Source organism: Peromyscus eremicus, chromosome 13, assembly GCF_949786415.1.
Source record: "Peromyscus eremicus chromosome 13, PerEre_H2_v1, whole genome shotgun sequence".
In the NCBI taxonomy this organism is placed as follows: Eukaryota; Metazoa; Chordata; class Mammalia; order Rodentia; family Cricetidae; genus Peromyscus; species Peromyscus eremicus.
The window spans coordinates 37307150-37321109 of NC_081429.1; the positions used below are offsets into that span (position 1 = coordinate 37307150).

At 48.9% G+C, this 13960-nt stretch overlaps 2 protein-coding genes across 3 annotated transcripts in view; both read right to left on the bottom strand.

The window, feature by feature from the left end:
• Window positions 1–245: 245 nt before the first annotated feature.
• Gpbar1 (G protein-coupled bile acid receptor 1) lies at window positions 246–1241 on the bottom strand. Its single transcript, XM_059278866.1, has one exon. It carries the CDS (start codon window positions 1239–1241, stop codon window positions 246–248), a length of 996 nt encoding a protein of 331 aa, XP_059134849.1.
• Window positions 1242–12562: 11321 nt separating this feature from the next.
• The window catches only part of Arpc2 (actin related protein 2/3 complex subunit 2), a 33975-nt gene continuing 32577 nt past the window's right edge, over window positions 12563–13960 (bottom strand). For both annotated transcript variants that reach the window (XM_059278013.1, XM_059278014.1), the window contains one exon: window positions 12563–13011. In XM_059278013.1, the coding sequence (XP_059133996.1) occupies window positions 12987–13011 (25 nt within the window). In that variant the 3' untranslated portion in view covers window positions 12563–12986. The remainder of the gene's footprint in view (window positions 13012–13960) is intronic.

A 13960-nucleotide genomic window follows, 5' to 3' on the forward strand; every position in this document is an offset into this window, starting at 1 on the left:
TCAGCCTGCCCCACTGTGTCTGGGTCCTTCTAGAGCAGTCAGCCTGCCCCACTGTGTCTGGGTCCTTCTAGAGCAGTCAGCCTGCCCCACTCCCGCGTTGAGGTGCGGAAGGAGATAACCTGACATGGCGGCCAGGGATTTATTTGGTCAGGGTGAGGTCTCACGGAGCCAGGGCTCCGATCCAAAGAAGTAGGGCAGAAGAGATGGGCGATCGCTCCCGGGAGGCAGCCGTAGCTGCTGGTTTCCTAATTCAAGTCCACGTCCATGCTGCTTTGGCTGCTGGTGTGGTAGGCAGTGCTGGGGCCCGGACTGTCGCTCTTGGCTCTTCCTCGAAGCACTCGCAGCCATCTTTGGGCAGCGGCCCTCCACGGGGCTGTGTAGCGCTGATCGCCCAGACCCATGGCCACGGGCACAGCTGCGGCGCTGGCGCTGCCCAGTGAGATGAGGGACAACAGAGTGCCAGGCCCGAGTGGGGGACGCCGCTCGTAGGCCAGCACGGACAGGAGGAGTGTGGCCACGTAGGGCCCCCAGCACAGCAGGAAGAGCAGCGTGGCTCCTGCCTGCGCCCTGGCCTGCCTCCAGGCGAGAGCCCTGGCCAGGGTTGAGGGTGTATCGCGGCACACCGCCCGCTCCAGGCGGCAGATATCCTTCATCTGGCGGCGGGCAGTGGCCAACACTCTGACAGAGAGAAGGGTGGCAGCCCCCACGGCAGGCAGCAAGAGCCCATAGACTTCGAGGTAGAGGTAGGGGGCTGGGAAGACAGCTTGGGAGCTGCAGTTGGCACCAGGACTCCAGTGGTTCCAGCCCAGAGCGGGCAGGCTGGCAAAGAGCAGGGGGCTGACCCAGGTGAGCAGCAGGGCTAGCCGCATACTCCCATGGGGCCGCAGTGGCTGCAACACAGCCACATAACGCTCCCCATGCACTAGCAGCAGATTGGCAAGCAGGGAAAGGAAAGAGAAGTTGGGGGCCGTGTGGAGAAGGAGGCAGGACCAGTAGCCCCGGTGGCTCCTGCTCCACAGACCCGGAAGCATGGGCAGTGCCAGCCCTGTGAGTAGCCCGGCCAGTAGCAGGCTTAGGAAGAAGCAGCCGGCAGGTGGGCTGCGCAGGTGGCGGTCCAGGGCGATGCCTAGGGCCAGGAGCAGGTTGGCAATGACGATGAGGCTTGCCAGGGCCAGGGAAAGCCCCAGTGCCCCCGTGGGAATGGAGCTGGCCACCTCCCCAGTGTTGTTGGGTGGCATCATGGGTCTTGGCACATGGAGGGCCTGGAGCTGCAGTCAGCATGCCTGGATGGAGGAGTGGCCGGGGTTAGGTTGGAGCTGCAGACTGAGACTGGGCCATACCCTGTTTTTTCAGTTGAAACTTAAAACAATTACTTAGGGAAGTCATGCTTTTGGTTTTGCTTGGAAATTCAATTCTGGCAACATAGTTCCTTGTATGTTATCTTAGTAGAAGCTGCCTTCAGGCAATAACTACACTGGACAGCTTCACCTTATCTCAGTCATCCTCCAGCCTCAGGGCAGCTGTGTTTATATCTGTTTAGACCGGAAGGCATCCTACCCAAAGCATGTCAACCTTTGCCTGGCCACATTGGAGTGCCAAGAGAGGACAGTGGCCAGACAGCCACTGGGTGAAAGGCCCCTAAAGGCCAGGACTGAGAAGTCACAGAGTGCCCTGGGCCCCCACCCCCACCCTGTCTACACTTGGAACCTCTTACAGCTCAGTGAACAGCCTCCGGGTAGGACTTCCAGCCCATAAACTTGACTCGTCCGCTCCACACTAGCAACAGGCCCTTCCTGGGAACTAGAGGGAAGGGTGGGGAGATGCTTGGCAAGGAATTGGGGGTGCTAAGAACAGAGGAACCCCCCTTAACCTCTAAACAGGCTGAACCCAGGGGACTAGGCGGAACCTCCAGATTGACCCTGCTGCTTTCTTTTACTTGGCTGCCTGGTCTCAGCCCGAGGCCGCATTCAAGGGCCAGTGGGAGGGGTCCTGGATCCTATCAACAGGGGAGCATCTGCTGTTGCTAGGATCAAAGTCAATACGGAAGGATTCTGCCCTCCCCTGCTCGGGCCTCTCCCAGGACCTGCATCAGCTCTCTGGTTACCTTAGGCTGAGAGATGCTCTCCTTCCATCCCTACAGCTCCCAGGACTGAGCTCCTGATGCCTTTCCATCCTCTTGGCCTTATTCATCAGTCCCCCATAATGGCCTGTCTCCCTCTCCAGCTGCCCTCTATGTAGTTCATCTCCTTCCTCACTACACCATCCACTTTTACTACTAAACCACAGAGACCTAGCCTGAGCTGGAGCTCCCAGCCCTTCAATCCCTCACCAACCTCCCTCAGAGTAAAGATAGAGCTCAACATCCAGGGGTAATGTCCTGGTGGGGTGGGAACCGTGCCTCCCGAATACTCCAGTGGCTTAAGCCATTGCAGTGACCTCTTCAGGATCGGACCTGGAGGGGCTGGGGTGTAGCTACTCACATGGCTGGCTGTTAGGAACAGGTGGTGCTTGCTAGCTGGGCCTTCTCCTGGGGATCATAGAGTCACAGCAGCCACTCCTCGGGCCATGCCTGGTGTCCTGGCCAATGAGTGCATGTTGCTTCTATGCTGGGGACAGCAGGAACCAGGCTCAGGCTCTGCCCTGGCTTGGGTTCCTGAAGGGATGGTGGAGTCCAGGCTGGAGGGCCTCAGTCTTGGCTCCGCCTCTGGGGTGGGACTTGGCACATCCTGACGGCTTTTACTGAGAGGCCTCCCCTCCTGTATAAGTGAACCTTCCCTACCCATCATCTGCCACATCATGAAACCTAGGTGGTTTTCCATAACCTGTTGTCATTGCCAGGCTTATCTGGGGAATGCGTGTTTGACACATAGCACCTCCCCACGCCCCACCCCCAGCTAATAGAGCTATTTTAGGTAGTTTAAACCCTGAATGGCCACAGCAGCCCACAAACAGCTACATACACCAAATAGTGTGCATGCAAGACGGGGGTGGGTGGGGTGGTTGAGGGTTGGGGCCTGAGAATCTTCACCAACGCTCATCACTAGATGAGCCTTTTAGTTAAGAAATCCAGCCTTGTCTTCCTAGTCTGGGGTCATCCTACATACCTCTCAACTTTTGCTTTGTTTGAGACAGGGTCTCATATTGCCCAAGCTGGCCTCAAACTCCTACGTAGTATCACCTTGAACTTATGATCCTTTTGCCTCCGCCTCCCAAGTGCTAGGGTTATAGCTTTGTCCCCGTGTCCGTGGACCATATTACAGACAGGTTATAGAACTCAGACCCATTCATTAGATTAGTACTCTATCAACTCAGCTACATCCCCGGTCCTCAACTGTTTTCTCAGTCAAGTTTTGAGGTATGCATAAGGCACAAGTGGATCCGGTGTAGAGGTTCAAGCCCTGTAGTCCCAACATCTGGGAGGCTGAGGCAGGGGGATCAGTGTAAGTTTGAGGCTAGCCTGGGTTACAGTGAGCCTGTTTCAATTCTGTCTGTCTTCTCTCAAATGAAAAGCCACCTATTGGGGTTGTGGTGGGGAATGTCATGGGGTGACACAGGTACCTGTGGACACAATGCTTGACAGTAGCGAGGGGAGGTCAGCTCCAGTGACTGATTCTGCCTCCTCCATGGGGCTTAGAGGTGTACACTGTGGTTGGCATGACGACAGGGCTGGCTGGGCTCCCACTGCTTTAGCTGTGCGAACTTAGGCAAATTGTTGAAGTTCTCTCAACTTAGTTTTTTTCTTTCTTTTTTTTGGTTTTTAAGACAGGATGTCTCTGTGTCACAGCTCTGACTGTCCTGGAACTCACTCTGTAGACCAGGCTAGCCTCGAACTCACAGAGATCTGCCTGGCTCTGCCTTCCGAGTGCTGGGATTAAAGGTGTGAGCCACCACCGCCAGATACAACTCAGTTCATCTGCACAGTGGGGCTCAAAATTGTACTTCCCTAGGTCGGCTTGTGATCCTAGCATTTGTGGTACAGAGACAAGCTGCAGTGAGTTGCAGCTTCAGAAACAGTGAGACCTTGTTTCAAACCAACAAAACCAGACAAAGGAAGGAAATAAGAGACTCCCCCTCCAGCAAAGGAGGTGGGTAACAGGAACTAGATCGACCCTTGGCCCTTGAGTACTTGATTACTGTAAATGCTAACATCGTCCGGGGTCTGCTCCTCTCTGTACCTGTCCCCTCCACACAAGTACTCTGCCGAGCCTATGATACCAAAGGAATGGTACTTTTTCATTCACAGGAAAACTGAGGAAATTAGGTATAGTGAGAGAAGGGCATGTTCACCGTGTGGAAGCCCGGAGTTCTGTGTCTGGTTTGCACTGTTTATCAAGTACAGCTTTAGGGTGATGGGGGAGAGGGGCCCAGCCAAACTTAAGGACCGAAAAAAGCCGAGGCTGCAGCAAGATGGCTGGAATGGAGATGAGACAAACCTCCTCACAGAGCAGGAGATCGTCTGTTCCCTCGGGGAAACGCAGCCCAAAGGCTAGAGGTTTGAGACCTCTAGCATGGTTTGCCCCACAGCACACATTCCTGGGTCCTGGCGAGGCGGGGCTTCTGCTGGGAGACTAAGCAGAGCAGCCTTAACCGCGTCCTCCAGGAAGCCAGTACAGTCTCAGACCCACCAAGTGGCAGGGGGCTCTGAGTCAGGCTCTGGGAGAGTTGTCTGGGGCTGGACCAAAGTGGTGCAAGACCCCTTGGACACGGCGCTGCCAGGAATAAACAGCCCATTTTCTGTTCCCTGCCTCCTTCCCCGGAGATTCAGGATGTCTGTTTCTTTTCTGTTCTATCTAAACACTGTGTGTGGTATGACGTGTAAAGGGGACAGCTCAGGCAGTGGGAGCTGGAGAGCCTGGGTTCTGTCCTGTGCTCAGCTCAGCTTTTCCCTCACCAGCTCATCTGCTTCCTCTCTAACTGTCAAGCCCTCGGCCATGATAGTTTCTTTTACCCTTCCAACCACAGAAGGCGGGTGCAAGTTTTCAGATGCTCCATCTACTGCCTGTGGCCTTGACCCGCTGTTTTTCTGATGGAGAACATGTGCTGGGATGGACAGTCCAGACTGTCTCAGAACCTCCTGGACCTCCCTGGTCCACTTTCCTATTTTAGTTTCCTGATGCATTTGAGACTGGGTTGGTGTGCTTTATGAGGTCTGAAAGCAGTTACTCTGGACCAGCGAGGCAGATGAAGCTTCCCGTACTCTGAATTGCTTTCCCTGCAACTGCTTATCAGCCCCCCTGCCCCCCAAATGGGACAGGGTCTTGGTATGTAGCCCAGGCTAACTCCTGGTCCTCCTGTCTCAGCCTCCCAAGTGCTGGGATCACTGGTTTGCACTACCATACCCAGCTGGCCCATATTTAAAGCCGGTGTGGATTTATCTTCTAGATACTGTAAGACCGGCCAGGATGCTGACTTTGAGAAGCCCCTATTCAGATGCTGAGGGAGAAGACACTGTCCTTAAATCCGAATGGCTAACTAGATCAGACTGAAATAGGAACTAGTTGAGCACTAGCCTAGCCTATGAGACCCTTGAATCCCAGCAGTCCTAACACATACTCTCTCACTCTCACAGTCTTTCAGCTTAGGTTCCAGGGAGGGCTGGACAAGGGTGTGTCAGGTGAGCCCTATATAGAAAGCAACTGATGTCAACTGCCACATATGCGCATCTATAAAGTAGACTGATGTAGACAGGTTAGGGCGTTCTCCTTCTATATCTACCCCGCTCCCCCCGCCTGCCCCCCCCCTTCTTTCCAATAAAGGAGAGTACAACCATGTTAGGGAAGGTCTGGAAAGCCCAAGACATTTGACTTAAATACCACGTATCCAATAGTACCATCTGGGTGCATAAAGGGAGCCAAGGGAGGGCCAGGTAAGGGGCAGAGATGGCAGAGCTCTTGAGAGTATACTGTTCCTGCAGAAGACCCAAATTTGGTTCCCAGCATTCATGTTGGGTGACTCATATCCTCCTGTAACTCTAGATCCAGAGTGATCCAATGCCTCTGGCCCCCACAGGAACCTGCACTCATGTATACATACCCCCCCCACACATTTAAAAAGAGAACAAATAAGATCACATAGCTGTTATAGATCTAGAGTGTAGCTCAGTGGTGGCTGGCAGTATCCTAGTACACACGAGGCTCTGGGGTCGGGGAGGAACTCCATCCAAATACACATGTGTATATATATGTGTGCCTGTATACAGTAGAGATGCCTATGTTGTATAACACACACACACACACACACACACACACACACACACACTTTCTTTTTTCATTATTTTGAAACTGGGAGTACTGGGATCATAAGTATAAGTCACTATGCCCAACTCAAAGTGCATTTTCCTTCCCATTTATATGTATTATCATGATGTTCCATCACATTTTCCTACATATGCATGCAATACATAACCATACTTACTTGGTACCCTCTTGTCCTGATATGCCTGCTGACTCCTGTCCTCTTCCCAACTCTTCTTCCAGTTTTCCTTTTTCTTTTTTTAAAGATTCGGTGAATTTCATTAGAGTTGTTTACAGGAGCATGAACACCTTACCAGTGTCTAAATCACTAAAAAAATGTCTCATCCAGTCACCATGGATTTTTGATGTTGGCAAAGTATTGTACAATTAGACAGAATTTACTATTATAAAAATATTTAATGCCATATTTTTCTCCTACAATTTCTTTCTTCTTTTCTTTTGAAACAGGGTTTCTCTGTGTTCCCTGGCTGTCTTGGAACTCACTGTATAGACCAGGCTGGTCTCCAACTCACAGAGATCCACCTGCCTTTGCCTCCTGTGGAATACCTGCCTGGGGAATACCATAAAAGATGAGGTAGTTTGAACAAAAATCCCATAGGCTCATAGGGATTAGGACATGTGGCCTTTTTGGAGTAAGTGTGGCCTAACTGGAGTAAGTGTGTCACTGGGGATGGGCTTTGAGGTTTTAGAAGCTCAAGGTGTGCACCACCACGCCCAGCTCCTGTAATACTTCTTTAGAAATCTAATGTTTCAGAGACCCCCTAAAGAATACAGATTATTTATCGGGGACTATGGGGGTCCAGCCCCTCGACAGTCCCCTCCTAGGGTCTGGGAAGAATCTACAACCAGCTGATAATTAATCTCTGATGAGAAGAAATGAATCTATGTACATGAAACTCCTTAGTCCATATACTTTATTATTCTGTGTCAGTTACAAGCTTATATTCTGCTCTCATATTTAGCTCATTTCTAGCCTGATTTCTCTCTACACTTGTCTGCGGTCCCCTCTAGGTTCTTTTTTTTTTTTTTTTTTTTTGAGACAGGGTTTCTCTGTGTAACTTTGCACCTTTCCTGGAACTCACTTGGTAGCCCAGGCTGGCCTCGAACTCACAGAGATCCGCCTGGCTCTGCCTCCCGAGTGCTGGGATTAAAGGCGTGCGCCACCACCGCCCGGCCCCCTCTAGGTTCTATCTTAACTCCTTCTTCATCTTGTTTTGCCCCTTCTAGGTTCTCATCCACCTTCCCATATCATCTCCTTTGCCATCTCCTTCTCTCTCCTCATCTTGTTCTTCTCCATCTGGCTCTTCCTCATCGTCCATCTCGTTCCTCTAGTACTGTCTTCTAGCCCTTCAATCTAGTTCTTCCCCATCTCAGTTTGTTCCTCTCAAGTTCTTACCCAACTAGTTCTTCCACTCTCTTTTCTCTTCTCCGTCCTGTGCCCTGAAGTCCCGGTATATAAAGGGAGGGTCCGAGCTAAATTGTGTAAAGCTATTACTTAACGTCCACCTCTCCTAGGCGGTGTCTCCTTGTGGAATTTACCATAAGTCAGGAGACTTGCATGTGGGCTGTTATCATTGTTAGTTCTCGGAAGTTGGGCGCCCACCTGGGTGGTGTTTCCTGTAGTCCTTGAAAGTGGCTAAGGGAGATATCTGATTCCAGAGAAAGCCTTTCCTGAGGCTGTTCTCCAAATACCTGGAATGTGTATGTCCAGAGAGTGATCAGTCTACACTGTTAGTCCTTCTTAGGGAAAAGTCAGTTGGGAAAACTATGAAGGCACACATGATTTTCATAACAGAAGACAGCTGATATATAACAAGCCAAGTAACACCAAAAACTCCTTGGGATTTGGCTTCCTCTGGAGGAATTCCCTGATTCCTCCAGGTAGTGACTTTGCCATAACCAGCTGAGTTCTTATGATATATTCCTGCGGCCTGCAGCAATTATTGCTATTATTATTGGTTGCCTGCCAGAAGTATATGGTAAGACCCTACCGGGGTTTTATTTTGAGACAAAATCACTCCTTGTAGCCTTGAATTGCCTGGAACTCACTGCATAGAACAGGCTGGTTTTGAAATCACAGAAATCCACTTGATTCTACTTCTCCCTAGAACTGGAGTTTATTATTATTAAATATTTATTTATTATATATACAACATTCTGCCTCCATGTATGCCTGCACACCAGAAGAGGGCACCAGAAATCATTATGGATGGTTGTGAGCCACCACGTGGTTGCTGGGAATTAAACTCAGAGCCTCTGGAAGAGCAGCCAGTGCTCTTAACCTCTGAGCCATCTCTCCAGCCTCCAGGGGTTTATTATTTTTGAAAATTGTATCTGTGTGTGGGTACATGTTCATAAGTACAGGTCCCTGCTAAGGGCGGAAGGGTTGGATACCTCTGGAGCTGGAGTTACAGGTAGTTAGTTGTGAGCTGCCTGCCTAATGTGAGTGCTAGGAACCCAAGTCCTGTTCTCTGAAAGAGCAGTATATGCTTTTATTTATTTATTATTTACCAATTTTGAGATAGGGTTTCTCTGGTACCTTTGGCTGTCCTGAAACTCTATAGACCAGGCTGGTCTCAAACTCAGAGATCCACCCGTCTCTGCCTGAGTGCTGGGAATAAAGGCGCCAGTCACTACTACATGGCTTTTAGTCTTTAAGTTCTTTCCAAGTCCTGACCCTATACTGAAGACACTACTATATACTTTGTTTAAAGGACACAGAGAAATCAAGGAACTAAGCCAGAATGATCTTACCCAGCTAAAGACCACGTGTGCTACAGCACTGATCAGCAAGACATGGGATACCAGTATAACAGAGGCATGACTACCGTGGGGGGGACCAGCTGCCTTGTAATTGGCTAGAATGCACTAACGTGGTAACATAAATCTGATGGCCTAACAGGGAACACACCATGGTTGCTTCCCCTAATGAACATGTTGTCAAACTGTTTTCTAAATATTTACACCCACAGGCTATTAAGCTCTCAGCTGGGGACAAAGATGCACATTTTTGTAGAGTGATGGTTAATGCAGAGGCTTGAATCTGGCCAAAGTATTGAGAACAAGTGACTGATGAGTGCCCAGCCTTAAACTGGACGTCTCCATCAATCCCCGCCTCCTTCCTGTGGCCAAGGCCTGGGGAATACCACAAAAGATGAGGTAGTTTGAACAAAAATCCCATAGGCTCATAGAGATTAGGACATGTGGCCTTTTTGGAGTAAGTGTGGCCTGACTGGAGTAAGTGTGTCACTGGGGATGGGCTTTGAGGTTTTAGAAGCTCAAGCCAAGCCCAGTGTCATTCGCTCTTCCTGATGCCTGTGGATCCAGATGTAGAACTCTCGGCTACCTCTCCAGCACCATGTCTGCTGGCCAGCATGCTGCCGTGCTTCCTCCCAGGACATTAATGGACTAAAACTCTGAACTGTAAGCCAGTCCCAATTAAATGTTTTCCTTTAGAAGAGTTGCCGTTATCATGGTGTCTCTTCTCAGCATTAGAAACCCTAAGACAGAAGTGAAGGCAAAAAGAATTCAAGACCTGCAAGACGGACGGGAAGAGTGTCACGAAACACTGCCATCCAGGTATGACACTGCCACTAGAACCACAGACACACAGCAGCTATGGGCACCTGCGGAAGACTGGGCCCTCCAACGTTTTCGTGGACAGAGGAGGTGCCCATGAAGTCCCATCCCCTCCTTAGGGAACTAATGACTGTTGTTAGTTGCTGGGAGAGATGGTACCGTTTTAATAGTCTAACCACCAGGAGACTAAGTAGGAAGAAATAGGGTTAAGGGGGAAAGGAAGGGATACCAAGGGGTAGTAGCGTGCATGCGCGCGTGCGTGTGTGCGTATGTGTGTGTGTGTGTTTGTGTGTGAAAATAAACTAAAAAGAAAAAAGCAAGCTGCCACTATTGCCAAGACTGCATAGGGAGATCCAGAGTTCTTGTTCTAAAATCAGCAGAAAGGCAAATGCTAGCCAGAGTTGGGTGGGGCGAACCTGTCATCTCAGAACTTGAAGGCCAAGGCAGGAGAGCGCTATGAGTTTGAGACCAGACTGGACAGGGTGATGATCTGCCAAACAAACAAACAAACGAACAGTGGGATGAAAACAAAGGAGTTGGTCAAGGCAGTGCACACCTGTAATCTCAGCACCTGAGGCAGAAGCCAGCCTGGGTTAGATAACAGGATCCTATCTCAAAAACACATCCAACAAAAACAAAAACTCTATCAAAACTACCTTTGAAACTCTCTTAAATATCTCAAGATACCTTTTTTTTTTACGTCCCAGAAGTAGGAGACCAGGAGAACCTACAGGTCCCTAGAGCCCCATTTCAATGACATCGAACGATGGAACAACCCGCAGTGTTTTCAATTTGACAATGGACGTGGTCAACAGTTCTCTAACCCTGACCCCGCACACGCATGAACACAATCTCCAATATATACCGTGTGTGCTACAGTGACTGCTCTCATCTGCACTGTTCCACTTTTAACACAAACGCTGCTGTGCAGAAAACCAGCCAACAAGAAAAATGCACACACACACACCCACAACAAAGGTACACACAAGTGTTAAATAAAACTGGTTCAATGTGAAGAAAGGGGACACATAAAATATGTCATTTTACTAGTGTGATCCTAGGCTACAATTCCTCAAGCTGTCACCACTGGGGAGGTAACAGGACCTTGCTTTATTATGTCTAACACGCACACAAACAAGTGCATCACTATCTGAAAAACAAATGTGTAGAAAATAAAAGTGCTGGTCACATACAGTGAGGTGACCACGTAATTCACTATGACTGTCAAATTAGTTTGAGACACACTGCTTGAAATGGGGACAAAAGAACAGCCTTCAAATCACTGTGGGTACCCTCAAATTCTCAGGACAAGACCTTACCAAACAAATTTATTTCTGGCACCAGTATCTTGCTAGGGGACAGCATGTTTTGGTAGGTTCCTAGGTATCTATGTGGCAGGCACCTCCTACAGTGAGCTTTGTGGAGTACACCTATCTGTTGGAATGTGTGAGGGAGTGTGGCTAGTCAGTATGTATGAGCTCCACTCTGGAATAGCCATCAATGTCCTGCAGAACCACCTTTCAGGAAATGCCTTTATTATGTGACTGAAGAACAAGCAGTTTTAATTCCAGTGCTCACTCAGAAGCAGAAGCAGGTGGATCTGAGTGGGAACAGCTGGACTACACAGTGAGACCCTACTTCAAAACCAACGAACCCTCACCCAAATCCCAATCATCTCTGATATATACACAAATGCACACACACAGCCCAGATAGAAAGCACTTTTTTTGGGGGGTGGGAAAGGGTGTCTCACATGTAGCCCAGATGGGCCTCAAACGCGTGTTTGCACATAACCCTAAACTTCCGATCCTCCCGCCCTCACCCTCCAAGTGCTAAGAATAAAAGGTACATGCCAGAGCCAGGCAGTGGTGGCATACACCTTTAATCCCAGCACTTGAGGCAGACAGGTGATCTCTGTGAGTTCAAGGTCAGCCTGAGTTCCAAGACAGTCAAGGCTGTTCAGAGAAACCCTTGTCTCAAAATCTCAAAAAACAAACAAAAAGGTGTATACCATGGCAGATGAAGGGGTAGGCTTAGTGGTTAGCACTTATTGCTTCTGCAGAGAGGTTGGATTGGTTCTAGGACCAGCAGAGCAGCTCAAAACCACCTGTAACTCCAATTCCAAAGGATATGATGCCCCTTTCCTTACCTGGTGCGCAAGCACGGTTGTGAATGTGCATATCTGCAAAACATTTATGCATTGCACATAAAATAAAAAATATTTAAAGGTATATGCCAACAAACCTAGTTTATACAGTGCTGGTGATTGAACCAAGGGAACTGAAGTTCATGCCCCCACCCCAGAAAACATCTTAATTTGCATATCGCTCTAAGGGGGTTTCTTGGCTACTCAGCTGGGCAGCGCCAGCTACCAAGCTTTACAATGCAGGCAGCATGTTCAAACAAACAAACAGCAGAACAAAGGCAGCTCGCTCCTGATTCCCAGAACTCAGAAGCTGAGGAGTGAAGATTGCTGGAGAGTTCGAGGCCAACAAAGACCAATAGGGGAGGGGGAAGGAAGAAAAAAAAAAAAAAAAAAAAAAAAGGACCAATAAAATGAACCCCAAACAAACAAGCTCCCACTACCCCCACTTACAGTTTGCCAACCAGCCCTTCCTTCCTGTAGAGAAGAGAGGCTCCCAACTACTGGGCTAGCTGGTTCAAGGGCAGTGCAGGTCCACCCTTTTCTCTTTTGGACTCCTAGTCCAGAAACTCAGTAAATCCTCAAGTAAGATAGAAAGATTTTCTTTATTAATGACCCCAACCGTATTTCTTTAGATACAGGAGTTTTGAACTCAAATACTTAGAAGAAAACAAGTTAAGATTGCATTATCTGCAACTCATTACCAGTAACATATTGCAAAGCAAACAGCTTGGAAAAGGGTGAAAAGGAAGGGGAGTGAGGGAGGGAAAAATAAAAGGAGGGAATTAAGTTGATCAAGTGGAATTTTTTTCTTTGTTTAAATTCTGGGAACTATGAAGTCCTTGCAAGCACAGCTCGTTTCTGCAGGTTATTTGCCAAACTCGTACAAAACGGAACCCAAACGGAGAATCCCTAAGAACCTGGAGAGGTGCAACATGAAGGGCTACGATTATCCAGTAGCAAGCGGTCCAGCCTTCCGTCAGCAGGGCTTCCTCCTCAGTTCCCAAGCGTTAGCGGGATGAAAATGTCTTCCCCCTTCAAAAGCAGAGATGGTGTGAAGGCCTGTTCCATACGTCCTTTCCTTCTTACCCTGCACTCTAGACATGGGGTGGAACGCCCAAGGGACACCAAACAGTGAGGGAGGAGAGCCTTCAGTCAAAGGTGCCGGAGCCCCGGGTCTCAGTCAAGACCCAGCTTTCACAGAAGGGCTTCACTTCCTTTCTTCTGACTCAGCAACACCAAGCTAAGTCCTTAAGGGCATTAGATGTTCCCAGCAGATGGGAAAATTGTCTCTCAATTTGTTTTTTTGCAGTGTCTGACTATGTGGCCTGGAACTAGCTATTACACAGGCCTGCCTCTGAGGCCTCCTGAGGATGCCACCACACCCACTTTTCTCTAGTTTTCAGATAGCTTATATGGACCTGAATTTCCACTCACTGAGGCTCCTTCTACCCAGGCGATCCCATTCAGATCACAATTCCTTAACCTTTCAGCAGGAGGTAGGGAATTCAAAGCCATCTTAAGAACTTAAAAACAACAGCCAAGTGTGGTAGTCCATGCTTTTATACTCAGGAGGCAGAGGCTGGTGGATCTCTGTAAGTTCCAAGCTAGCCAGGGATATATAGTGAGATTCTGCTGTCTCAAAAAAAAAAAAAAAAAAAAAAAAAAAAAAAAAAGTTAAAGGTTAAGGACATTTCTGTTGTCACATTGTAAATACACTCTGGCTCACAGAACACTTGGCTGGTTCTGGTTTTCTGAGCTGTGGTGTCCTCTTCTACAAAGTAAATCCCCAGAGGAACCGTTATTAGAACCCCAAAGACTTACAAATGGTACCTACCCCAAGAATATCTGGCCTGGAATTAAGAACTGAGAACTATATGGCAGAAGAGTAAAAACAGAGCTCTCCATGTCTTCTGCCCATCCTAAATCAAACTATCTGACGGCCCTTTCCCCACAAGACAAGCAGAGTACTGTGGAATGCCGA

Coding starts and splice junctions, on each gene's coding strand:
- Gpbar1 (XM_059278866.1), bottom strand. CDS start 1,241: ATGATGCCACCCAACAACACTGGGGAGGTGGCCAGCTCCATTCCCACG.